General features: G+C 35.7%; 2 protein-coding genes across 2 annotated transcripts in view; one reads left to right on the forward strand and one right to left on the reverse strand.

Moving 5' to 3' along the window:
- The first annotated feature begins 639 nt into the window (after positions 1-639).
- Positions 640-27,702, forward strand: part of LOC124630795 (ATP-binding cassette sub-family G member 8) — a 52,132-nt gene continuing 25,069 nt past the window's right edge. The window contains exon 1 of the mRNA XM_047164802.1: positions 640-881. The gene's annotated coding sequence lies outside the window, so the exon portion shown is untranslated. The remainder of the gene's footprint in view (positions 882-27,702) is intronic.
- LOC124630796 lies at positions 17,133-20,161 on the reverse strand. Its single transcript, XM_047164803.1, has 2 exons — positions 20,002-20,161; positions 17,133-19,704 (listed from the first exon to the last, which is right to left on the reverse strand). The coding sequence occupies exon 2, from the start codon at positions 19,701-19,703 to the stop codon at positions 17,553-17,555; it is 2,151 nt and encodes a 716-aa protein (XP_047020759.1). The 5' UTR covers position 19,704; positions 20,002-20,161; the 3' UTR covers positions 17,133-17,552.

The following is a 27,702-nucleotide window of genomic DNA, read 5'->3' on the forward strand; positions in this document are numbered from 1 at the left end:
CTGAGATGGTTGTAACTTTGAAAATGTAGCTTAGTTTTAGTGGCATAAGGTTTACTCTTCTGTAACGTTATCGGAATATGTTTGTTAAGGCGAAGGTTAATCCTTTTCATGTTTCTTTTGATGAACTTGAAGCCAAGTGATGTGGTATTATTTAGCTTAGTTTACCATATTACCATTTAAGTATTTTAAATAGCACTTTTCAAATTCCAGTGTTAACCTGTTAACCTGTCTATAGATACTAGGAATGGAGTAGTGTAGGTAAACCTACCCAACCTATATTTCTACTGCTTCCATTTTGAACCTCTAAGTTGCTATTAAGACCCTGTGCCACTGATTTATCTCTTTTGATTTCAACTCTTGCAGTATTATCCAAGTCCGAATACTGCTTTGCCTTAACGATGAAAGCCTCATTTTTCCACATAATTTCTACGCACTGTTGCCATTCTGCCTCACCGTGAACCTCAGAAAGGCTAAACACATTCTCCGTCCCTTTCCCTCCCGTTACAAAACCTGATATGAAGGTGAGACGCCCACGCACTACTACCTACTTTATGTTGATGCATTCCAATGATTAGTCGTCTCGCTCTTTTTACTTGAATGATGCAGTGTTAGAAAGAGAGGGGGCGACATGCGCAGTGTCACTGACTCAGTCCGACTCCAGTCGCTCAGCCGCTGTTCGCCTTACTTGCTAAAATATAAACTTATATTGTAAGGAGGTCTTATCGAAACGAACGAAAAATAAACGATAAAAAAACTGCATAAATATATGAAAAAATAATGTTTTTAGTGAGTTAAGTGTTGTCAAGTTGTGTAAGTTAGTAAGTTCGTGAATCTGTGTTTGGTTGAAGTGTTCGCTCGAGTCCCGTTGGCCCGTGATACCGGTAAGTTCAATGAAAATGTTCCTCTAATAAACTTTTGAGACTTAGTTAATGTGCCTTTGAACTCTCGAAGCCTTTTGGAACCTTGTTTCTGTGAAGATTTTAATTAATTCTGAAGCTATGGTCGAGGTAACGTACGTGCAGTAAATTAGTAGAAGGCTGTGTTAAATTGTTTCTTTTCATAATTATTACAATTAGTTCTGGTCGACGATAATACTAAACAGTAAAATTATTTAATTTTTTGCTATATATATATTTTTTTTAACCACTTTCCTGTCCCCAAAAACCTTAAACTTAAATCTGCTGCGACACCGTTATAATCCACGAACTTTCCGTTCGCTGAAAAGCGAGTTTTTTGCTCTTCACTAAATTAATTTTAAAACCCCGATTACCGAAACAAAAAAGTTTCGGCCACAACGTTAGTTTTGTACCCAATGAGGCCAGTGAGACCTCAATGAGGCGTTAAAGTCGCGGTTTATCTTTATCTCTAATCGATTCAACACGAGACTTAACTGTTCTCAGACATTTTCATAATCGTTTAAAATACAACGTTGTTCTACTATCCAGAATTAGATAAAAACTCACTTCACTTTTTTCGCTGTAAACTGTCGTGGTGTTTTACATTCCGTCATCAGCTTTGCCTACATAGGAAATTCCTACTTAGGAAATTATACATAAACAGATAGATACCTACTTACATATTTTCTATTGTATTTACCTATGATACATACAAACTTATGATAAATATGAATATTGCTAGACTGCCCGCATGCAGTCTAGCATCGCTCAAACACGTCATGGTTGCAAAAACACGAGTCCTCAATAAAAAGGCTCATTTAAAAATAGAGTTACATTCATAGCATATACATGTTTTGCAATAGTGTAATATATAAAGTTTTGCCAAGTTTAGTAAAGTTAATTTCAGCATAAATTGTTATGTAAATCGTAAAACATATGTGTCTAGATACTTATGTACTTACTATATACGCTATAAAGAGGATAGTAGTTTCGGAGTGTAATAGTTTCGGAGCCATTTCCTAGGATTTTATGGTCCAAACGAACAAATAAAACATGTTTTATATTACTATAGATACCTATGTAACTATTTAGTAATCTGTGCTCATGCTTGCCAAAATGCTTAAAACAAATTGGTGTCAATATCACAAAGATTAGCCTTAATCGCCAAATAAGTCTTCAATCATAACCGGCTGATCCTCAAGTTTTCTCATGATTCGGCGACTTTATGAAACAATGGTTGATGTTAACGAACTTTGGTTTGAGGTGAGTCAATGTGTAGCTGTTAGGCCGGCGCGGGCGCATCGCGTCGTACCGGAGACTGCCGAGACAAACCACTGACCTCATCGTAGGAATAAACCTATTAGGTATTAAATAATATTTTTTCTTGGAACCCTGTTAGATAAGACTGGGAGAAATAAGGTCCTAGGTCCCAGTTTTGGATTTTTCACGAGATGGTTTTGAAAACTGTCCGAAACCGAGGTTTCAATCTTCCGGAAAAGCGTTATAATCAGAATGTGATTTTGACTCGCAAGGAATCACCAGATCGAAAGTGCAAATCAATGACTTGACGAAACAATTTTGGTGGTTCCAATATTAATTTCAACCAGCTATTTGAGTCTAGTAAAGCATAACTAAAAAGCATATTTTGAAGGAACTCATTGAGGTTAATTAAAGACATTATTCCAAAAATATACTTGAATGCAAAAGTACTCTGAACTATACTGTTAATAACAAATTAGAAAAGGTTAAAGTTCAGTGTAACGGATGCAAAAATATGACCAAACACAAAAGATATTTGATGATTCATTCACACACTTTTGTACAACTTTTTGTAAAGTTTTACATTTTTGAGAACTGCACCGTAATTTGACGGCTGATTATAAACGACCAGCTAAATAATTGCTAAGGAAAGAGCATCGGATTATCCATTCAAAAACGATTAGAAGCCGTTTAGAAAAAGTTAATACCTGTCTAGATTATTATTATAATTTCGGCTGACTTACTTTTGAAGATTGAAAGACCTAGTTAATTGTGCGAATATTAGCTTCCACCTTTTGTACTTTGAATATGTAGTCAGGTATAAAAAATAGTACCTAGTTAGGGAAAAAATATTGTTTAAATTGATATAGTTCCTACCCAATTACTTATACATTAGTATTCAAACATATAATTTAAATTAAATAACGTATCTGGGCCATCAGTATGTTACCACACTTTTAACGAATCTGACCTTAAAATATAGTTAATACGTAAAATTAATATTTAGATCTTATTTCTCGGTCTGTTTAGAACATCGTAAGGTAAGCCAATTAAATGTGGTTGCCCCCGCGTCAGACCATGACTGTGTGTTAATATTTCTTATAGTTTTTAAGCGTTAGTCTTGTGCGATACAATTTAGTATGAAACTGGATAAGTTGAATTCCTTAAATAGCAAATTCGACTGTGAATGTTTCAAGGTGCGGCACCTGCCATTCACATACTTAGTATATCTAAATTTGAAATGCTAGGAATAATTTTCCATAGCATTGTTTTCCTATACGAAGAAATTGAGGAGCCTAAGGAACAAGTTCACCAACAACATATACTTCAGTTTTCTTAAAACAACTGTTTACTCTGAAAATTGAACATGAACATTCATAGTAGGTAAGTAGCTTTAAGAAAATTGATACTTATTTTGTCGGTGTACTGAGGCTTAAGATTTACAAAACACATTTATAATTCTTTGAACCTACCTACCTCTAAGAAATTGACTGAATTGTTTTTCAGTTGATACTAAGAAACAAAAGAATGGACCATACTCCTTTAATTCAACGAATGAAACAGTACCGAGCAGAGTTCATTGACATGATTGCATTTAACGCATAATAATTTTGAACATAACCTAAAATAAATTGCGTTTAGTTAATTATGCTGATACACATACGTTTTGTTTGAGCAATGAGCTCGCTCTACTTAAATTATCTAATGGCATAACTGGCGCAAATTGTGCATGCAAATGCACCTACTTATTTCTAGAAGTAGGTGTAATCGTATTACAGTCATAATATTACAATAAATTAAACCTTACCTATTTGAATGTTATGAAACTTTGGTTTTAAATTTTTGCTTAATCCTCTTAAGATCGATGTACACTTCTAACTACTCGCACTTCTGTCTAGCGTAAAAGAATATTACATAGCAATAGTTGCTAGCAATGTTGTATTCCAGACCTAAATAAAATAAATAAAGAACTCATAAGGAAAAGTCAGGTGCTGCTTTCTAGGATAATCACCTATTCAGGAAAACTATTTTCAGACCTTTATCGATACGAAAACCTCGAGCAATTCTTAAAAAGTGCATACAATTTTCGCATCTATGGTGAATGCTTTACTTTGTGCGGACATCACCCTGAATTTCGATAGGCTAAGTGCTTTTACATGTTTGCGATAAAAGACTAAACTAAAGGACCAGCGCTTTATTCCTTTTCTCAAAAGCCTAACTAGGTAACAGAAGTGCGAACTTGATTAAATATCCAACTCTATATTGGAAAATGGAATGTCTATAACCGATTCAAGTCTATCGAACCAATCCCTTCAAGTCAGTCATCAATCACAATCATCTATCACTGTGTACTGTATACTTTCTATGACGTACAAGTCGTCAACGTGGTGTGTGGTAGTCTTACGGTGCGTCCTACGTGAGCGTTCTGGATGCGAACGCGAAGCGACACCATATATCAGGAAACCAACATATACTGGATCTCTTCTGAAGTGTATTCTGAATTCGCGTCTTCGTATATTTCTGAATTCGCGTCCTATCGCTTCGTATTCGCGTTCGTGTTGATTCACCCACGTAGGACACCTATAGCCCCTGCAATCATGGTTACGGTCTCGCTACCCATTACCCGTCATTACGAGCGACCACCTCGTCTTACGTAAAGCACGATACACAGCACTTTGCGATTTGCAAAGCATCTCCGCGATTGCACTGTTTCCTAACACGACCGATTTGTTTTCAAAATTTGCAAACATTCGGCTTGTTGGTATTTCCTTTGTGGCACTGAAGTGTGCTAATTTGCACGTACGCAGTAATCGTGATTAGATTGCCTTTCTATTTCTGAAAATTATAGCATTTGAACCTAATATTGAAAAAAGAAATAGTTGTCCTGGATTTTTAATAGTTTTTTGAAAGTTAAACTCGTCAATTATAATTTATGAATAATCATTAAATATATTTATTTAAGGTTATTTATCTATGGGTCTAATAATAATTTGCTAAAAATCTCCTAGTGCACTATGGTTTAGTGCTCAATGTCCAACAAGCTCTTAGCTCGGGTCAGCTTCAAGTAACAATGCAATAAATTATAATAACATTAAACTGGCTGGGACAGACCGGATTAACTAGCTTTCCAAGGTGGAGAAGAAAGCGTCCTTTATAACCATTCAGCTTATATTTAACTATACACCGTGACTTTTTAGTCGTCTTACAAAGGTGGTCCACTCAATCTATCCGACATAAAATACCACTAGACACGATTATTAATTTTATAGCCTTACTTAATTAAGATAATAGGTGCAAAGAAAAATACTGAAAAAAAAATGTTTACGTATCAAACGGTAGAAAGTAGGTACCTTCCCAACGCGCCGCGCTCCATTGATACAAGATTCGGGCAGCGCTCACAACAGGGTGTTCTTATAATCTACGTCATGCATCATAATAATGAATTAATTTTTTATTTTTAAATTATTCAAATCTCATAAATATATTTTTTTTTCATATGAACGTTTACTAGTCATTGGATACATGAAGTGGGCTGCCGTTGTAAGACGACTAAAAAGTCACGGTGTATATTTATATACAAAAGTCTAAGTTATTTACATACCTTAGCTACGCTTCTAAACAGTCTCAATACAAAAATAAGATGTAATTTATTCATCGGATCAAAAGTCAAAGAATCAGATTCCATTCACAGTGGTATTTTGTCTATGTTTTCGGGAAAAATTACCAACGCATTGCACGAAGGCTGTTCGGGCAAGTTAATGAATATTTTATTTTATATCCTGTCCTCAAGCTATTTGTACAAAATGCGCGCACCTTTTTCTTCAAAATAAACAGGTAGAACCCCTATCTGTATTTTATGTGTAAACAAATTACAAAATAGTTCTTCTTTTCTATTTTTTTCCCTTTGTGGGTCAAAAAGGGACATGTTTATTTTGGACCGCACCAAAATAAATATGTCCTATTCCTTATCAGTTTTTATACACCACGAAATAACCACGTTTTAACTAGGTATTACTTAATAAACAACGTTAACAAAAGCGACTTTCTTTGAAAGGAGGAAAGTGTTAGCTCGACTCGTGAACACGAAGGGCTTACAATTGCCGCCATTATAATTATTCCGACATCGCTTCGTGACGAGCTGTCGTGGTTAATCGCTTAGGGACTAATCACACCTGACTGTAGATTGATAATATTTTACTTTGCGTTTTCGATAATACTCTGGTTTGCATATTAAAACCGTATTGTTTTTATGGAAGACTAGCTGGTGCCCGCGACTTCGTCTGCGTAGGCTTAGTATTTCGAACAATATGTTTACAAATTGTAGCCTATGTGTTATTCTGATGTATAAGCTATATTATTGTAAAGTTTCATTAAAATCCATTCAGTAGTTTTTGCGTGAAAGAGTAACAAACATCCATACATCCATACATACAAACTTTCGCGTTTATAATATTAGTAGGATGTAATAAAATTATAAGAGGTAAGTTCGTGGTCAGTAGTAAGTTTTGGATATGCAAAATGTACCTAATTGCAGGCTATTGAACCCCGTTGTATTATATGCGCAAAACATGTACCATAATTACCTGTATACGAGCGGTTAAGGAAAGAAATCATCTTTTTTTGATAACTTTAATTCCTGGCTAACTTTAATTGGCTGTCAGCTTCTTATAGAATACGAAATTCTTAAACCCAATTTCCTTAAGAAAATACTGACTGAAACAAAATATCCCAAGGAAACTGCCATTCCTATCACCGATTTTCTGTAACCATGTCCTGCGGCGATGAAACATAATCAAGTATGTACCCAGTTCTTGAAATTATTATAGCGGATTATACCTAACTAACACGTATGCGTATTACCATTGGCGCCAGTTCTGAGGCGACATGATAAAGCGAGTCATTGACCTGCTTAGCAAAGCATGTTTCCTTTTGTATGCTATCTTATGTTAGTAACCATGTACCTACAGCTTAGCAACCTACATTGTTATATTGCGGAATGTAGACTATGCACGCCGTTAGGTACTTACATTTTACTACGAAGTTATTATCAGTATGGTCCTTAGGTATGTTTAAACTTAGAAGAAGTCTTTAAATAAAAAGAATGGAATGAACCGTTCTTAAATTGAATCTTCTTTTGAGAAAAACGTTACATACTATGTGTCTTGTCCTTATTTGTTTAAATGTTTGTACTAAGAAGTATTTAGTTTTTAAATAAATAGAATAAAAAGTTCTTAAATTGAATCTACAATTGAGAAAAACGCTTCTGAACTTAGTCTGAGTTCAAACCCGATTTAAAAAAAACTGCAACCAGTTTCAATGAGTTGCTATGATATGAATCAAATAACCGCAAATTGGTAAGATGGCCACTCAAAAAACCCAAATGATTCATCAGTATGATACATTTAGAGATGATAAAAGAGTGCTTATTATATTATTAGTCGCATGCCATTCCCAAATAAGGTATATGCGGTAACCAAACCCAAATCAATTTTTACTAAAATAAAATGGGCCCTAATTTTTTGTGTTATCCAATAGCTGTTTTGAATAGGTACGTTTGAGTGTAAATCTTAGATTGATTGTGTCTTTACGACATTCGAACTTTTAGGTTATGTATAATTATAATGATACTAGACTAAAGTTCCTAAAGTAGGTCTAATACAGAGGAATGACCCCATAATTATTGCACCAAATGTCCTACAAATTATTATCAATAGCCGTGAAGGCGACCACCATCCAATGGTGCGTGCCCTGCTCTTGCGCAACACTATTGTTTGTTAGCAATTTATTATTTTGCGCATCCGAGGCCAGTGTGTGTCTGCAATCGATGGCCGATGTCGTTGGCACAGACGGCAGATGAATTATTAAAACAGATTCATATCACTTCTTCAAAGCTTTGAGAACACTCGTGTAAAAGAACCAAACATTTTTACAATTCCTTTTTTAACCGACTTCAAAAAAGGAGGATGTTCTCCATTCCATTCGTCGGAAAGTTTTATTTTTTTTCATTGCAATCTTTAAGCCTTCATTACGAAACCGTCCACTCGCTACACAGAAAAAAACTTAGGATTACAGACTCATTGAAGTATGTAATCATTAAGCCAAGATGTGCACAGCGTTCATTAACAGTGGCATTGACATCTTAGATGTGGGATGATGGCATCATTGCGTCATGAACTAAGCTTCTCGACGCCCAAGTTCACCGACAACTTAAACGTCAGTTTTCTTAAAACAACTGTTTACTGTGTATTTTCACGTAAGAATATGTTTCAAAATAAAGTAAAGATTAGTTGTTAGACTTTCTGGCTTCTGACTACCCATAATGACTGCCAAAGATGTTCAAATGAGCCGGGAGTCGCAAGTTTATCGTGACTTCCGAAACTCGGAGCAATTCCTTATGATGTAATGGTCACCTATCCACGGACCGATGATATGATCGATCGATCTTAGCGGCTTTGCCTCAACCACGAGCACTTAAAAACAAACTCTTTCACAGTAGTAAACAGTTGTTTCAAGAAAAACGGACGTTTACTCTGTCGGTGAACTTGGGCTTAAGCTACTGCCAGCATGGACTACTGGCCTTGTGGCCTCATCATTCTTATATGTGGACTTTATATCGGTGTGTCACTTGATCTCAGTAAAAGGATTTGAAAAAAATGCGATACTACCGATTTGTCTATTTTTTGTTGCACCTTCGTTTATGCATGAATGACTTTTTAGATTGAAGGTTACTTAGAGAACCGCAATCCATATTGTACTGGTATTTTTTAATTTTCTCATAGTGCTATGCCATGTACCTATGACCTTCTGTATATATCCTTCGTTCATAATTATTAAGTGTGTCCCGACATTATTAATATTAATAATTATTAAGTGTTAGAGAGATGAGTAGATTGTTCACTAATAAGATTGATAACAATCAAATTAATAGCAATTCAAAATATCACGTAACTGCATACATTAAAATGCATTGAAAAGTTATTTAATTCAAATTGAACAACGATGTCAAAAAACGGAAAGAGGGCCCAATATATACCTACGTCACCCGACATCCGCCATGACTCTCTAATACGTTATTACAAATGTTTTGTGTAAACGGAACCCGTTTTACGGTTCATTAGACTATTATAAAAAGGTAAACAAAAACTGAATATTAATTCGTAACTCGTTTAGTTTGTCATGTTATAAAACCTGTGTTTACGTAGCTGGAATGGAACATTGGAATTGGAATGAGGCGCAATATTTGGTCAATGTTCTGGATAGTATCTGGATTAGGTAATGCTCAATCCTACGCAGTGTAAGAAGAAACCCAGCAGTGGGACGATAAAAAGGCTGAATAAAGTTCTGGATAGGACAGAACGGCTTTCAGCCTTTCCAAAGGAGGTATCCAATTCGAGCGCGTGTAGGTACCTACATATGAAAATACATTTTCTATTACTTTTCTATTTCTATTATTTTATAAACTATGCACTAAAATTACCCCTATGTGACCAGTTTTAAATGGCCAGATTAAATAACTTTTCAGGTTTACTTTCTATAAACTTTTTCTTCACTACCATGATTAAAAAAAAAAGACAAGAGAAAGAAATTCATAAGGTTGTAATGGATAAATGTTATGTGTGGTCTTGTGGTTTTTATACGAATGTTACATATTTATGGTCAAGAAATTGTTTATGTGTGGTTTGAAGTCTGAATTAATAGAATCTCTGTTTATGTCATCATAATTTTATTGCGGTTTTCTATATCACTTTCTTATATCATTTATGTAACATGTTAAGATATCATAAATCGTTTCTAAACTTACGCAGATCCTCAACATTGATAAAACAGAAAGATTACATCAGGAAAATCAAATTGCACTCTAAGTTATTTACGAAATTTCAAGGAAAACGATATTCTAAAATGATAGTCTAAATTGTTATCGCATCGTATCCACAATACCAGTAATTTACATATAAGCGAACGGGATTTATAGCGGGAACTTACAAAATGGCGCCTTATAACAAGATTGTTCTCACAGTAAATAAATAGCATCACTGAACGATAGCACTTTGTCTCTGGTTTTGAGGTGCGGTTCCACTACAATTTGCATCGCTTGTTTTTTTTTTCATATTAGCGTAATGGCATTGGCTGGAAGTAAAATGATTAGAATTCGATAGTCTTACCAAGAGAGACGTCTGAGAGTCTTACGAAGAGTCCGGAATAGAGCAGGATCTATGAATAATTGCCTGAAATGTTCAGAGGTGTAACAATGTGATGTGTTTGTTACTGTGGTATTTTGATACAGAAGACACTTTTATGGAATTTAGATTTAATTTTTACTTTAATTCTTGGGTGTCAATCCAATTTATTTACCATGAAAGTTCTGAAAATAAATCTTCGCTCAATCCTAGCTCAGTTTTGAGAGAAACATTGCCTCGACAGTAACAAATTTTCGCACGTTTTTTTAACTAGAAATAACAATGGACCATAAAGGCAGTTAGTAATTCAATAACATTTATTAACGTTACTGTTACTCCATTTAAGTCTTGTACAATGACCGCCAATATCAGAGTGAGGCTATAGAAGAATTAGGCAAGGTTTTTAGAAAAAGTAACATATTTCAGTCCTTGTTATACGACCCTGCTATAGAATGCTCCATATAAATAAAGTACCTACATACATACTTAAAAAATACCTAAAACATACGAATTGATGACCGTTTTTGGAAAGTCAGTTAATAAGGAAAAAATCGTTTGGTAAACAAATCAAAATCGTCGTCAATAAAACAACATAGCAAGCAGTTATCAAACTATAGTGAATCTTAAATTAATATAATAATTTTATCATGAATTAAAGGAGATGGCCAAATTTTCATAGTAAAAAAACCCAGAATCGACAGCAACGAAATGGGTACCAATGGGTTCATTATGATAGACCTTTGATGGTGCCAAAAAATCCAGCCTGAAATCCATAGGGTATAGGAGCTATATCATATTTTCACAAAAATATGTTGATTTTAAAGATTATTTACATAAAGGGCCATAAAAACGAGGTATACTAATCTCATACATGCGAATAGTAATATCACCATAGTTACAGAGTTTGCCTGGTAATTAAAAGGTCTTGAGTTTGACCCCCTCCCCCCCCCATTGCACTCCTCACATGAACCACTCCAGATACGATTAAGTAGCGACCTTACCTACTTGAAGAGGTTTCCCTGTTATGTGTAAACTCCTGAACTGGCAAAGGTTAATTAAAAAAAAAATATTTTTTTATTTTTAGGTTTTTAGTCACTATTCGCATTAGTGAAAAGTTCTCGTCAATGCGAATAATATAAGCCCAAACACGAGGTAGTTAATATTTACCATTGCCGAGTTCCCTTGACCTTCTCTCTTCTCCATCACCAGGTCAGCTCTAAACCTTCACTCGTGTATAGTGCTAACAGACATACACCTGAGTGTAAAGTTTTTACCCTAGGTGCACAACTTCTAATGAACAGCAAACAGGAAAGTTAAGCTTTTTTATGTACTAAAATCTTCATCGAAAAAACCTTGTGAAAAGAGAACCCCATGGTTTTTAGATGATATGAAATACTTTTTATAATCCACACATTATACTGAATTCAACCATACATACGAAGTGTCTGTCGACTCTGGGTTTTTTTTTGGCCATCTCCTTTCTGCAGGTTGAATTTATTGTTTGCAACAAACGTTATTTATGCACTCACAAAGCGACGTTATCGCTTATCTTACTAGCACATATTAATTGACAACAACCTCAAAGGATGCCGCTAGGAATATTTCACCTTGTACGACATTAAGTTATTTCTAACATTCTTAACTGTTCATCAGACCCGAACATCTTGCTGATGCATTACACTAAACGTTTTGCATTCAATTTTAATTCCAACTATTGTAGACTTTACACAATAACAGCCAAGGCTTACTGAAGATACGTATCAACGTATTTTAGTTTTTAAATACGTACAATTAATATAATTTACAGCTGGTATTTCGTAATGCAGGATAGTTTCCTAGCGCGTGCGCAACGAGACCTGCGCAAGAGTGGCGGCGAACGGAACGGACGCCATTGTTTTACATTTTTATCAGAGCAGCGATCCAGTGTGGATTAGTGTCGATGGCAAACCAATCTGCGTTGGATTTCGGTTAACATTTTTTTTTATATGTTTTATTTGTATGCGAAATATGATAAGGCACATCTAGGCACAAATATGTTCACTCTGTACCGTCCATGTAATTGCGGGTGGGTGGAAGGGATACCTCTTTTCAAGTGCTTTACATTTGGTATGAATATCCACATTTTCTATAAAAAAGTACAAAGCTCCATCTTGCGAATGACGAAAATGCAGAACCCTTCAAATTAAGATATTGAAATGAGTAAAAGACATATACGTATGTACAGCTATTTGTTAAAGATAATAATGAAATCGTGGGACTGTATCAAAAACATGGTATCAATGCAACATTTTCCATACAACGTGAAAGTTAAACAGTTAGTAACTGCATTTTTATCTCTGCCAAGTAATTCCGAGTGACACTACAAAAGTGTAACAGTGAAATAATACGGTATTTATCTAACCAAAGTGACACTTCATGCAATTAACGCGATTTTCAATTGGTGCAGCAGTTGATATTATATTGGGCTGCGGGATGGTTCGAAAGAGTTACCGCGGTCCTGGTACAATAAAGGGCTTAAACAGGAACATAGCTGGATTTAGTCAGTAAGATTGACACTCCTTCACGCTGCACTCACGGTACATGCCTCATCTCACACGGAAAAGGAGAAGTTTATATCTAATCCTAAGACGAATTAAATCAAAAGATCGAGATCTCTTACAACCCTTACATTAGAAAACCGCCATCGATAGTAGGTATAGTTTTATTACTCAGTAATTTCTATTCCACTTGAACGAAGTATGACAATGCGTTATGCTACCTTATTTCGTGCTTCGAGACCCAAGTTTAGCTTATTGTATTGTACTTCTCCAAATAAAGTTAAAACAGATCACAGTAATTTACCCATTGTGTCATTATCTCATGAACTATTGCGTTACGGCCTGTCATTGCATTGTAAAGAATCATACACAAATGACTGTGAGACTTATGCCTCATGACAAGGTTTTTGGAATCAATTTTCAAGTCCCAAAGGACCAAACAAAAAGGTCCTTACATAAAACAATCCTTAATTTATTTTTTTACTTCTACCACTCTCTAGATTTAATCTTACAAGGTAATAGATATTATAATTACCTATATTCCGAATTAAAACGGTAAATATGCCTTATATTGGCAAATGAGCAATCTCATCGGATAGCCAAGGTTGCCGTTATGAACTAGGAATGCATGAACTACCGTTACCTCACTCGCATCTGATCTACTTCGCTGATAGTTTTGACAGGAAATTATTACTACTAGTATTGCATACTACATTATCTTAATCTTTTTATTTGGTAATTTTGGACCACTTTTCAAGCTAGTTGTGAGTTGTCCTAACCATTAATTTCTCTAATCTGATATCTACATTCACACTAGAGGATTTTCCGTTCGGTCTTTCCAAGCGCTATCGATCGCTCGGTTCTTGGTGTTCTCGGTGTTGTACAACTACTGGTACAAAAAAGCTACCAGAAATATGTCATATGTATAAATTAAACACCAAGCTATCAACATTTCTGCATTTTTTTACCACAATTAATTGATTCACACCTTGTCATTGACTTTTTAAGCATTTGACCTTTCTGCCTTACATGACCAGATGGCATTGTGACTAGAATTCATAATGAACAGCTGATGGCCCATAATTAGCAGTCAGTAAGTCAGTCAGTCAGTCTACCACTGACATTGGGTAGGGTTATGTTACCCAATGTATTATGATGGTGCACCAAATATTATGACTTAGTATTCTAGTCATGTATTTATTGGTTGTGTACGTATTGTTCTGTTTTTGTACCTATCCTGTTATTTACGTTTTAAAGGTGTATTTTTCTCTTCCTACTGAATTATGGCCAGTTTAAGAAACCGGCGATTGAGCTGGTGTAGTAATCACTGCATGTTAACCTTTTGTTAAACTGGGTTATGAAAAAACTTCCTATACATTAATTATATAACTTCCTCATTGGTATGCATCTGAATTCTGAATCAGATTCTTTCCAAATTGCCTGTTTATATTTCTTATATCCGCCTATAAACTACACGAGCTATTGATTTATAGATTCGCAATAATTTCGGAAGTCCAATTCCAGATAAGGTCAAGGCCCCTATTTATCTAATATTTCATTGGTATATCGACCGCGACGAAAGCACGGAGCAATAAAACCGCAGTGGTTAACTATTTAATTTAAATTTTACACCGTAACAAATCGTAACAGCGGTCTCAATCGATGTTTTGTAAAAGTATATTGTACCTATCTGACCCTTGCTCGATTCTCCTCGGTGAACTATTGCTTGTAATCGAGTAAAAAATATCCCAATCTATGTATATTTCCTTAAAAAAGAAACAAAACCACTCAGGCAGACCTGCTAACTTTTTGTTCCTAAAAGTTTAAAAAAGAAAGGAGATTTACCTCCTTACTACGATATTCAAATATCGAACGCTGATCACGTTGTCTCTGCACAACTGTAAGGAGGTTGTAGCCAGTGATTTCACCTGAACGTCTATTCGTATTCCGTTTAATTGGCATCTCGCCGATCGTTCCGGACGCTTTCTTCGGTCGCATCAAGGTTAGTTTGCTCTCACCAGTGCTAAGCTCAGGCACAGATAATATAATAGCTCAGCTGTTCTTGTGTTTTGTATGCCTGATGGAGCGCGTCGCACGTCCCGCTTTTTAACTTTCGAACACCGTGACATGGAGTAGGCTGTATGTTTTACGATCTTTGCTTAGATTGTGCATGTTGTCTAGCATAAAACAGTTGACTTTTAAAGCCAAAGATATTTATAGTAACATAGAGTTGAGCGCATGAGTAGCTTCTTTTTCGACAATGTAAACGTAATAAAAATGGAAAATTACAGCAATGTCAGCATTGTGTGGTGAAGCTTTACAAAACAGGATTTAAAATTGGAAAGAGCGAAAGTTCGCATCAGTTTATCTACATTATACATTAATTTAACTTAAGAACTAGTTTGTAATTTTGGCGCGATTTTGAAAATAACTACTATAGTAATAAAAACACATGGCAATTTAATAACCAATCCCGACGATTATAATTTGCTATCTATAATAGGAGGTTACGCAAAAAGTTTCGATATATTCAACATTCTTAGATTTTATCATGCACCTTGCAAAACAACATTTTGAATAACATGAGGTCAAAGACTTAGGACCGTCTTGTTTATGTTTAATATTATCGTGTTTGATGCAGCTTCGAAACGATATAAAAAACACAAACACGATTTTTGTTGCTGCAGAAGAAAATTAAAAATTCCTGGTGAGAGAATTTCTCATAGGTTTATTCACAATTGATTTAGATTTGCAAAATATTTTATACGTACCTAGTTCTGAGACTAGCTATAGATAATAGTGGCTTAGAATGAAATAAAACTCTCAAAATCCTGAAAGTAGTTTAACAGATAAAATTACGCACGCAGACAGTCTCTATTAAAAGGATTGGAGTTTTTGCATATCGTATTAATTAGGTAATTAGGGATATCAGTTCTAACATGCAATCTCATTACCTACTGATGATGAAGTAGTATAACTATTACTTATCCTATCATTAACGTATCAAGTAACGTACCTACATAAGATACATTCCTACAGTTTATCAAGTACAGCTACAAACTGGTATACTTATATTGCAATTATTGAAACGAATGGCGTGATATGATTGAAGACTAAATGCTATGGTGTGTGACGTGATACCTCGAGGCTTGAAAGTCTAATGCACAAGGAAATAGTCTTGGGAAGTTTTATCTTAAATTATTTAAATCGACAGCTTTCCTGACCCGTCAATGTAAAGAAATGGTTGCTACGAAATATGTGCGATCATCGCCAATCAGTTCACGAGTTTTTTTTTTTTCTTTCAGAATCGTACATATGTATTCTTTCGAAGCATTTTCCTTTTGTCAGATTTTTTGAAAGAATTACCTTGGCCTTGGTATATAAAGGACTCCAGAACGCACAGTAGGTGCGTGGGTTTTAGTCCATAAAAGTCTGACACTCTCCCGCTGCATTTGCCATCTCGGAATAAAGGTCTGTCATGGATTCAGACGTAAGGGGGCTTACATAAAGAAACAGGTTTCCGGTACAGACAAACCTGTATGGGTAGGTACCGAAAACCTGTTTCTTTATGTAAGCACCCTAACACGGTACCTGTATTGCAGGCAGTTATTTGCATAGGAGGCCCCAGTGTCGTCAATATTCGATCTAGCATGAAATTGTGAACATAACGTAACGTCTAACATGTCTGTACTTATGTGTAATGTAATGGTGTTGGCCAGTTGTCACTCCGACATAACTGTGAGTAGCGGCACAGGTACTAAGCACACTGCAAACTTTTAGTCGGCCGATAGTTTGTTTCGGGCGCATAAATCAGTATGCAAATGAATGGTAGTACACACATTGCAAAGATCAAGTCATAAGACGGTATTGGACCGACTGAAACTTTGACTGGAGTTAAGATTTTCTTAAAAAAAAAAATACCAACCATTTGATTTCATTGGAGTTGCTCTGTATAGGGTAAGGTGGCCAACAGTGAACCACTAAAAGTTTAGACGCTCAGAAATCCATTCTATGTGACTGTAACAAAGATCTTTTTTGATAGATTACTTTGTGTCAAATATACTTTAAATCTGTATATCAAATTGAGCATTAAACTTATTAGAATAGCGAGAATTCATATTTTTTTTAAATTCGAGAAATGGTTCACTGTGTACAATCCTAAGTACACACTAAACCAGGGGGTAGGTCTACAGTGAACCATAGGGTATACAGTGAACCACCGCATATAAGTTGTATTTTGATGTTTAAAAAAATAATAAAAATTGACAATATGAAATGAACTTTATTCACCAAAGTGTCTAATACTATAAATGTATACAAAGTAGGCGTTATAAAAGTATAAAGAGTCATATTTTTATTTACTTCTTCTTATTTAGATTTTTGTAGTCAACATTAGTTTTATTTATAACAATATCAAATAAACTTTAACAATCAACGAGTTTTTTAGACTTGAGCAAGTTTTAATAATTATTATAAAACTTACTCTATGAGATCCATCGTAAAATAAACTTAATTTTAAACAGTCTTCAATTATTTTAATCAATATAAAACTTTTTATTCTTAAAGAAAATAATCAACAAAAAACTAAAGCAATTCTTAAAGAAAATAATCAACAAAAAACTAAAGCAATTCTTAAAGAAAATAATCAACAAAAAACTAAAGCAATGCTGAGAGTGACAAAATCAATATGGAAAGTTCAGTAGTGCTAGGTTAACTGCAAATTTATATGTATTTTGGCGACGGCTACTACCATCGATTTTGGGGGTAGGCAATATAAATTTAATATCATTCTTCGTGACCCCGGCCATATCTGGTTCAAGAGGCTCAGCGAATTTGTAGTAAACTTTGCTCTTCAATTTTAAATAGGAGACATAATAGTCATAGCCTGGTTCATTAGACTCTTCTAGAATTTTTCCAACATAATAATATTTCTTCTTCTTTTCTGTTTCTATTAAAATAATAACAAAATCACCCACCTTAGGGTTTCTTAGTAGAGGTTGCGAAATAACTTCATCGTCCAGTATCATTTCATCGTCTTCACTGTCACTAAAAATGGTCCCTCCAGAAGAAGAGCCGCTCATATTAAAAGTTTCTTCAGTACTACTGGTATCATAATTTGTTATTTTTTCTACTTTTACTGGTTTTCTTACTTTTTGTATTTTATTCGGTTTTTTTTCTTTGAACAGGTCACTTTTCTTTACTTCCTTCACTTGTTTATTTCTCTTTTCTGCTATTCTATCCTTTTCAGGGGTATCAGTAGCTATCATACTTTTCCCCAAAGGCCTGCGTCTTTTGTTCTGTCGAGGTCCTGCTTTCAGAGGATCTCTTAACATTTTTGGTGTTATAAAACATTTTACCTCTTTAGAAGTTGAGGCTTGGGGTCCCAAGATTTCTTTTGGAAATTGTTGGGATAGCACGTCTTTAATGTTTGCATCCGCTTCCGGTTGTGGATTATTGTTAACAACGGTTATCACCGATGAAGCTCGAACTTCAATGGCTTCTTCAATTTCTTGTGATGGTATTGATAACAAAATTGAAGGTGAGATTGGCTCATTTATTTCGTCTTCTATGTCTGTTGTAGAATTATTTTCCTTGCCTGGTTCTGGTCTGTCAGTGACTGAGCTCGGCAAAAAATCCTCTTCTGTAAAAACGAAATTGTCATATGGAAAGATCCCACATTTCTTAAAGGCGTTGGTGATATTTATTGGCGTCATTGCCTTCAGATATGCCTCTCCTACACACTTAGCTATGTGGTAGATAGTAAGTGTTTGGCCTGGATTTTGAAGCAGCCACGAATCGACCGCGGCGTTATAATAAGTTTTAAAGGGTCCATTTAGGCCTACGTCTAAGGGCTGAAGTTTTGCAGTAGTGTGCGGTGGAACAGTAAGAATTGTAACTCCAGAAGATTTAGCAAGGTCAAGAGCTTCCAGTGAAAGATGGCTTTCGTGATTATCAAGTATTAACAGGGCGGGATTTTGTTTTGATGCACAGGTGTGCTTTACAAAATGCTGCATAACTTCTACGAATATCTCTGCATTCATCCAGCCAGTAGACGCAGCTAGACCAAGTGTGCCAGGAGGCGCACCATGAAGCATATGCGATTTAAAGTTTTTCCTGGGAAAAACCATGGCTGGAGGCAAAGCCTGGCCGGATGCGGAAACTATACAGCACGTGGTTACTAATACGCCCCTTTCACCACTTGTAACTTTACATACATTGCTTCTCTTTGGTGCTAAGACATTTTGCGGGCGTTGCACCGTTGTAGTTGAAGTTTCGTCGAGATTGTAAAGACGAGTTCCGTTCCCAAATCCTGGATATCGCTCCATGGCTATTTTTAAGTTCTCAAAAAATCGATTTACATTCGATTTATTGAACGCTGTAGCCCGTGCCAAGCTGCATGCTTCGGGCTTTCTTAAGCTCAACTCACTGTGTCGTTTTTTAAAAGACCTCAACCAATCAACTCCAGCTATTTTGTTTTTCACCCAAGAGGGCGGAACCTTAAGGTTATTGGCCGTCCCCACTTGATATGCCAATCGCCGAGTGTCTTTTGCAGTAAGCCCATAGAACATAAGGGCGCATTCGCTGATATAGTTTTTTAAAATTGTTTCCTGTTCATGTGTGAACACCGCATTCACTTCGTAATTTGGAACAAATCCTGCTTCGTCATTTAATTCGTGCCTTTTCACATATCTTCTGAGTGTAGAATATTTTAAATTACATTCAACCGCAGCCTTGTGAATGCTCCTACCATCTTTTACAAGTTGGATAGCTTTCTGCATATCTTGTGCACTATGTCCCCCAATTTTTCTTTCTAGCTTCTTTGTTCGACCCATTCTGAAACAAAGTAAAGGTAATTAGCAACCAAAAATACTTCAATAGCATAGGTACACAGTGAACCTCGCGTAGGTACACAGTGAGCCATGGTTCACTGTGTACCTGCCCGTTTTGGTCCACTGTGTACTACTTACGTTTTTATACTTTTAAGGTTATATTTTTAAGTAATCGGTTCAATACAAAATAATATCAGTATGTCTAAACGTTGCATAAATAGTTCCTTTGCAAGTGTGTATTAAGTAGTAAATTCAAAACAACAACGAGAATGATCTAGAAAAAAAAAATGTACTTGCATACCTTTCAACTTTTTTTGGCGCAAAACACAAAACACCTCACAGCGCGACTGTTTTCGGCGGAAGCGCGCCGTCGACTGGGGAATAACTATCGTGGCTACAAACAGGTTTAATCATGTTCGTAGCACGGAATGGCAACGTCGCGTTTACGAGATATGAGTGGTGGGTCACTGTGTCCCACTGGTTCACTGTTGGCCACCTGACCCTAAATTTGTTTCTTCTAACTTAATAGCAAGCAAAAAACACATAGGAAATGTTGAAGGGTGGGTGTTTTGTGAGCTGTCTTTTGTTTTTGACTTTCGAAAAGTGCTGTGTATCAGCCTTTGAATAAACGTTTTTGAGTTTAAGTTTGGTTAACTGTCGGACGACATTTTAGTTTTCAGTGTGTGGGTACTCTAATAGTTACTACATAAGTAGCGGATCAGTTACCGTCGCAGTCCACATGACTCAAATGATGTGTTATTGCGCGATGAACTTCAACAATTATAGTGTTGACTTGTCCATAGCTCAGTTGTAATGCCCCGTAGAAAACGGATCGCTGGCTTTAAGGAACTGTTTAAGTTTTTTCTAGAGTTACACAGTTACAAACTGTACTTTTGTTTTTACCAGTTTGCTAGTTAAAATGTACTTGCACTTGAAACAGTTTTGATCTTTAAGATATAATGGGGCCCACAAGGGCCAAGACCTACCGGGGCTGCGGGATTGTTCGAAAGAGTTGCCGCGGCACTGGTAGATAAAGGGCTTACGAAGGAACATGATGGGTTGTAGTCAGTAAGAGTCTGATACTGCCCACGCTGCTATTCAGTCATTTGATGATTTCCCATAATAAAAGTCTTCTTTGAGATTTCCATGTTTTTTTTTAAAAACTTCCAGGTTCGCTATGCTTAGCTGTTGTGTAACTGGCTGAATAATCGTCATTGAAAACTAGGAATAGTTAAGTGGCCAGTTACATGAAAACCTCTGTGTCTAATCGTTCGTGTAAATAACCTTTACGGTTGACTCGACCGAGGGTCAGTTGACGGTGTCTATTGTCGCGTTAGTTCTTATAGACTCTTTGCTATTGAGAGAAAATAAGCGACAATAAACAGTTGCGAATGCCAGTATTATTCTACAGCGTGGGCACTCTTTCCTTGCGCCTCCTTGCGTAAAGATTTTGTCACATTGAAAAAAAAAACTAAATGTTCCTATATCTGTAAGTAAAGTACATGTAATGAAGTGGGCTAGGCAGATATGAAACTGTACCTGCCTATTTTATTTACATACAGAAGAGTAGCTGCCGCATTTCTCATCTTCGTAAATACCAGGAATGTTTTGTATGACCCTGGTCGACTGGTTTGAGGTCTCATAATTATAACAGAAGAACATAAATGCGGGTGTTATTTTCCATTTTTAAACATGGCATCTGCGAACATTGTTTTGTCCTATATAAGGACAGGTGAGGAATCCACCTGCATGGTTAGCTATAATTTACTGGAAGCCATTGGAAGATTGTGAAGGTCATGAGAATACTCCGAGGCTGGATTCTGTGACTCCATATCTTACACATCATAAAGGGCCTATAGATAGACACGTACTTTTTGTCGCATCAGGAGAAATTCTTAGCGAGATAGTTTGTCATGGGTGATTCGCAATGCACGGCCGATTAGAGGTTCTTAGCTGTTATTTTTATGCAGTCGTTTCGCACGTAAATATTTTATTGACCTGTGACTTTGAGATAGCTAGTACGAATCCAATAAAAACGAGAGGACAAATAAAGAAAATACATTTTTACTAAAAGTTGTAAAACGTAGACCGGTTACCGTGGACTCTATGATACTCCAACTATAATTTCGAGAAATTAACATATAAAGAGCATCTCCCGTTGCGTGAACAATAAAAAGCATAACGCATCTCGGCTCGTTCGAGTAATTACATTTTACAGCTAAGTTGAGTTGAGACTAGACGAAAACTGGGCTAATCAAAACAATGTGGACAGAAACCGAGTCCAACCAAACATTCAACGGTTACCGTAACATAGCGGCTGATATTTTAACCTTTTCATTTTTCCCACTGCGAGACGAATCTATGTCTTGTCAGTAGATACGTTAAAAACTGGAGCATAAACATGTCGAGAAAACAACTATCCTCTTTTTTCGGGTAAAAGTGCTGATGGTATTTATTTATAAGCCTATAAGTGACGCAGCTGGACATTTGATGGGAAAGTTTTAATATAATTTTCAAGCGTAAGTTTTTTATCAATTACGAAATAATTGGAATGAATCAGTGCCCTTTTTATGAAGATGCGATCTAATTAAGATTTTTCAAGATTAGATTCTGGTACCTATTATAAAAGCGTAACGTAGGTAGTTAAAGTAATTTCTTAATTGAATTATCACTGTTGGTATGAATAAAAGTTTTTGCAACAACGAACATGTTCGACATGACAATAGGCAATACAATTGGACATAATAATTATAATTATGCCTTTAAAAACGTAATTATTGTTTGATTTGAGTATAAAGGGACGCTGATTTACTGTTGTTACTGCATATCAAATGTAAATGTGAACTATGAAATGAGATCGGAAACTGTGCAAAAGTAGAAAAGTCTATTATTTTGTTATCTATGTAATTCACAAAACGTTTTACAGTACTTAAGTAATATAACGAAGCGGGACTTCAACAAGCCCTCAATTTTTTTCATTCCAAGTAGGTGTCTAAAAGAAGTTTCTCTAGATTTAAATCCGTGGATTAAAAGAGTATCTATAGAGTATATTAGCAAATCAATCAGTACCACGAGATCTGATCGAGCAGTGGTATTTTTTGCGTGGCAACACTTCTAGTAATTGCATTATCCGCTTTTTATGGCAAACAACAGGATGTTGAGCCAATAAACTATTGATTGTACTTTTTAATTGGTATTTCGTTTGGCTGCACGAGACTGCTACCTTTGCCAATTATACTTCTTATAATCAGAATTTGTAAATTTTCGGAAATATGTTTTGTTTCCGTGTTACTCAATACTTTATTTATTATTTTATATTAAGTAAATATTTAAAGTTATATTAGATTTCTAATTTCATACAATAAATTATCTTATTTTATTTAAATTCGTGATCGACGTCAAATAATATAAAAGATTAAATAATAGTGGATTACCTAAGAAAGTAAATACTTTCTAATGAAACGTATAAAACTTGTGTATTTTTAATTGGTCTGCATTTATTTATTCAAAATTTTGTAAAGGAAGTAAAAAATGCATATTAGCTATTACCTAGGTAGCTGACAAAAAAAACTAATTTTCATATTACACGTAACGGTTTGTCATCTGATTACCTAAAGAGTTATACGATGCACTTATTAACATTCGTAAAATATTACTTCATGCAATCATCTAATTTCCTTGTTATGCCATCATCATTTCAGATAAGTATCCAAATTACTTAAAATTCACCAATTCGACTGTAGATAATGTGATTTAATTATCACGAGAATTTAATATTCATAATTTTCATCGTACGTAGATTCCTACCAAACTCTATATAAACCAGTAGCTTCTAAGTTCTAACCAGTGAAAGATTTTTTCAAATCGTTTCCGTAGATAGTTTTGGTATCTACCATTAAAACAAAAAAAATATCTCTTTATTATATGTATGTAGGTATTAAGTAGTGTAGATGATGAAAGCGAACTTTAACTTATGCTCAGTTCATACATTTGCCTCCAGGTTGAACAGCCTACAGGCTCAAGAGACTTTCGTCCAAGCCAGCAATGTCACGTCCACTGAGACGGCCTCGTTTCCGATCTAATCGAGTAACGCTGCACGTACATCGTAACATCTGTATTGTCGCGACACTGATCAGTCGCACGCGCGTTTAGGAGCCCTACTAAGGCCTCGGCCTCGCATTTTGCGGGCAGCGGGGCGGCAGCGGCGGCGGCGCGGGAGCGGCAGGATCTTACGCGTATAATCAAATGGACCGGCCCTCGAATATAGCGGCGCGGGAGCGGGCAACGAGCGGTGCACTCGGTGACCGCCCGCGCCGCCGCCGCTGCCGCCCCGCTGCCCGCAAAATTCGAGGCCGAGGCCTTAGTTTCATTATAATGACATGTTTAGCTGCTATTCGCAATTGAAACGAAAATTCCTTCATTTAAGTTCAGTATTTTTATACTGGCCTAATTGGGTAGAAAACACTTAAAGAACTTTCACTCAGGACTACATGCGAAATTTTGGAGATGATTAGGGGTCATTTTGCGTAAGTATTTGGGTATTTATGGGTCATAAATCTCCCAGCTGAGGATTCTTTGTCAAGTAGGTAGTAATAGTCCAGTACTTTCATCTAAGTAGGTACTACTGTCATGTCCTTAGTGGCCCCCTAAGCAACTTACTTTTTTCATGTTAACTTTATTATGGGCACGAATCTTTTACACGTGTTCTATAAATGCCATTCAACCAATTTAAACGGTAGATATCACAACCAAAAATCCCGTTACCAAATACCTTCAGATAAGGTATCGCCTCCCAATTTCTAAGGCAAGTTTTCCCAAGCTAACAAGACTCTATACAGCAATTTGATATAATGATTTATCATTATTGTACATCAGTGCGTTACATATAGAAACAAGAGACGTGTGAACGAGATGTGGGGAGCCAATTCTTATGCTAATGTCATTCTCACGAGGTTACACGCGGTCAAGGTAACTGTATCATCAAATCACGCGTATTTCTAATTTTCTTAATTGTTTTGTGATTGTCATTATTTTGATTTGTTGTTCTGAAGGATTCTTTAAATATTTTAATGGACGTCTTGTCGAAAAATATGGGCATAACAGCGATGGAACTAGCAATGAGTCAGATACAATAGTAATATCAAGTTATGTCTGAAAATATATTTAGTCCGTAAATCGTGATAGTAATAAAAAAAGTTTGATATAAGAGCAGTATTCTCAGTAATGTAATAAAAATGTATTACAAGACTTTTATAACCAACTGCCTTAATTAAGGGCAGCTTTCTTTCGTAAAATAAATCACATTGTCAGTCATTAATCAGGTTAAAAACGTCAGACGTAATCTTTTACATGTAAGTAATATTGGTTTGTGAAACATATGATTTTAAGCAATTAGCTCTTGCTTGAAAATTAAACAATCTTCGTTACTTAACTGCTCGTTTACTTTTTCATTTGTTCTCATTCTGTAAACGTGTAATAATCATTATTGCGAGGTGTGAAGATATGCATAAATGGGTAAGACTTTTCGGACAGCGGTGTTGATTGAATGATGTCTTATGTACTTATTGCATTTTTGTGAAAACTGAGCTGTTGTATAGTTAAGATGCGAAAGTGAATTTTCCTAAGCAAGAGAAATGAAATAATTTAAATAAAAGAAACACATAACAGTCATACATTCAACAAAAGCGTAAGTTGCATAAATATGCATGCGTGTGCATATTTACTTTTCAAATGGAAGACATTTTTCTTGGCTATCACACGTGTTATTTCACGATTGCTGCTAATAGTCCAATTACGTTCAGAGCGGCAATTGTGTTGTGTATTCATCCGTTGATAATCGGACGCGGGTAAGCGCCATCGTGAATTAGTGTGTACAAACCGTTAGATTAAGCGAGGACTCTCTTACAATCTACAGATTTATTTTCTTTTTTTTAGAACTTAGCACGATCACCCTTTGCGGTATTGAGTTGCCCGGGTAACTGGGTTGAGGAGGTCAGACCCGCTAATTGTAACTTGGAAGCCGATCTCAACATACGAGTAGTTGGAAAAACGCTCGGCAGATGATGAGGAATTTCTATTGTTTTTTTAGTAACTAATTTTATTTTGCTTCTTTTTATTTCCTTTTCCTTCATAATTTCTTGCGTGCACCGCTATTCAACACACATACACATTTAACATCACTGTCGAGCTAAAACCACTGCCATGGCAGCCTCACTCATTAATTGTAAGAGAGAAAACTAACTCGAACCGACGGCAGGAAGAAAGGTGTGTGATTGATATACAATGATTTGCTTTTAGATTACCTGATTACCGCAATTGTAGAATAACAATGTGTTTTATGGCTTTGGAAAGCGATGGAGATTTGCCGGTAAAATGTAGCTTCATGGAATTATTGTGAATGGGAAAGTGATATATGGGGTGATATGTGTGGGTGAGTGAAAAATGGTATAATATTAGTTCGTCAGAAACGGAGCTCTGGGAATAATTTTATATTTTTAGGAATTAGGCTTTACCTTTTATGAAAAATATATATCTAATTATCTACTTACTAGCACAATCAAACTTGGCTTCGCAAAATGTACATAGGACCCTGTCATGAAACCCTACCAACTTTGCCAAACTTGCAACTTGCAAATTAAACGAGTTTTCTGATAGTCAACAAAATTATTAAAATCAGCAGTTTGATGTGAACGTTGCACCCTGCACGTCACAATAAAATTGCACAAACGTCTATCATTGTGATCTTGACCCACATTAGCAGTATAATTTTAATTATAACCAACGTGCAAATTTTACTTCGAAGACCGCTAGTCGACTCTTGCGCATACAACACAAATAGTTTTATCGTTGCAAAAGTTTTCGCATCATTTTTATCTATACATATAATAAATCTGTAAAAAAACTGTGTCTGTACATTGAATATATTAAAAAAATAATAATTGGGTGGGGTTTAGAAACAGTAATGGAGCACAAATCCAAAAAAAAAATTCTGTCTGTTTGTCTGTATGTCTGTATGTCTGTATGTCTGTATGTCTGTTTGTTTGTACACGCTAATCTTCCGAACTACTGAACGGATTTCAATGATTTTTTCTTTGTTGTATCAGTATTAGGCCTGGTCAACATATAGGCTATAATTTATCTTCGAAACTTGAAGACCTGATGCAGAACTCCAACAGACCAATAAAACTATAAGAGATACAAATATGGTGCCGTGGCAAAAATTGTTTCATTTGATGAGCATTTTCAGCTGAGATTATAAATTTTAAGATCTGGAACACCTGATGTGGAACCCCAAGAGCCCAGCTTCTCTGTACCATATACAGGTATGCCGTTTTAGCAAAAGTTGTTCAATTTGATAAGCACTTTCTATTGACTTATACAAATTGAAGATCTAAAACACCTGATGTGGAACTCCAGGGGCCCAGCTAGACTATAGCATATAGAGGTATGACGTTTTAGCAAAAGTTGTTCAATCTGATAAGCACTCTCTGTTGACTTATAAAAATTGAAGATGTAAAACACCTAATGTGGAAACCCAGGAGCCCAGCTAGACTATAGCTTATAAAGATATGACGTTTTAGCAAAAGTGGTTCAATCTGATAAGCACTCTCTATTGACGTGTAAACATCGAAGATCTGGAACACCTGATGTGGAACTTCAAGAGCAATACTACACTTGAAATGTATAGAAATGAATGTTATGAAATAGGTATAGTGAATCAAAATAAGTAATTAGTCCGTCTTTTAGATAACCCTAAAATAATGGACACGCATTTTTCTTTTCTCTCTCTCACAAACAAATAATAACGAAGATACAACAACGCTTGAATTTCGTGTTAAGTCACTGCTTAGTACAAATTTTACATACCTAGACGTGGCGTCACGAGCCTCCACTCTCTAACTTTGTTGCGTTTTATCTTCATTATTATTTTGTATATCTCTTCCAGACCTCGGGACTACAGAGTTCCAAATTTTTGGGAGGCAAACGTGGGGTCGAAGCCAAC

Source organism: Helicoverpa zea, chromosome 5 (genome assembly GCF_022581195.2).
Source record: "Helicoverpa zea isolate HzStark_Cry1AcR chromosome 5, ilHelZeax1.1, whole genome shotgun sequence".
In the NCBI taxonomy this organism is placed as follows: domain Eukaryota; kingdom Metazoa; phylum Arthropoda; class Insecta; order Lepidoptera; family Noctuidae; genus Helicoverpa; species Helicoverpa zea.

Bases quoted from the DNA above. Each gene is read 5' to 3' on its own strand.
- LOC124630796 (XM_047164803.1), bottom strand. From the start codon at position 19,703: ATGGGTCGAACAAAGAAGCTAGAAAGAAAAATTGGGGGACATAGTGCA.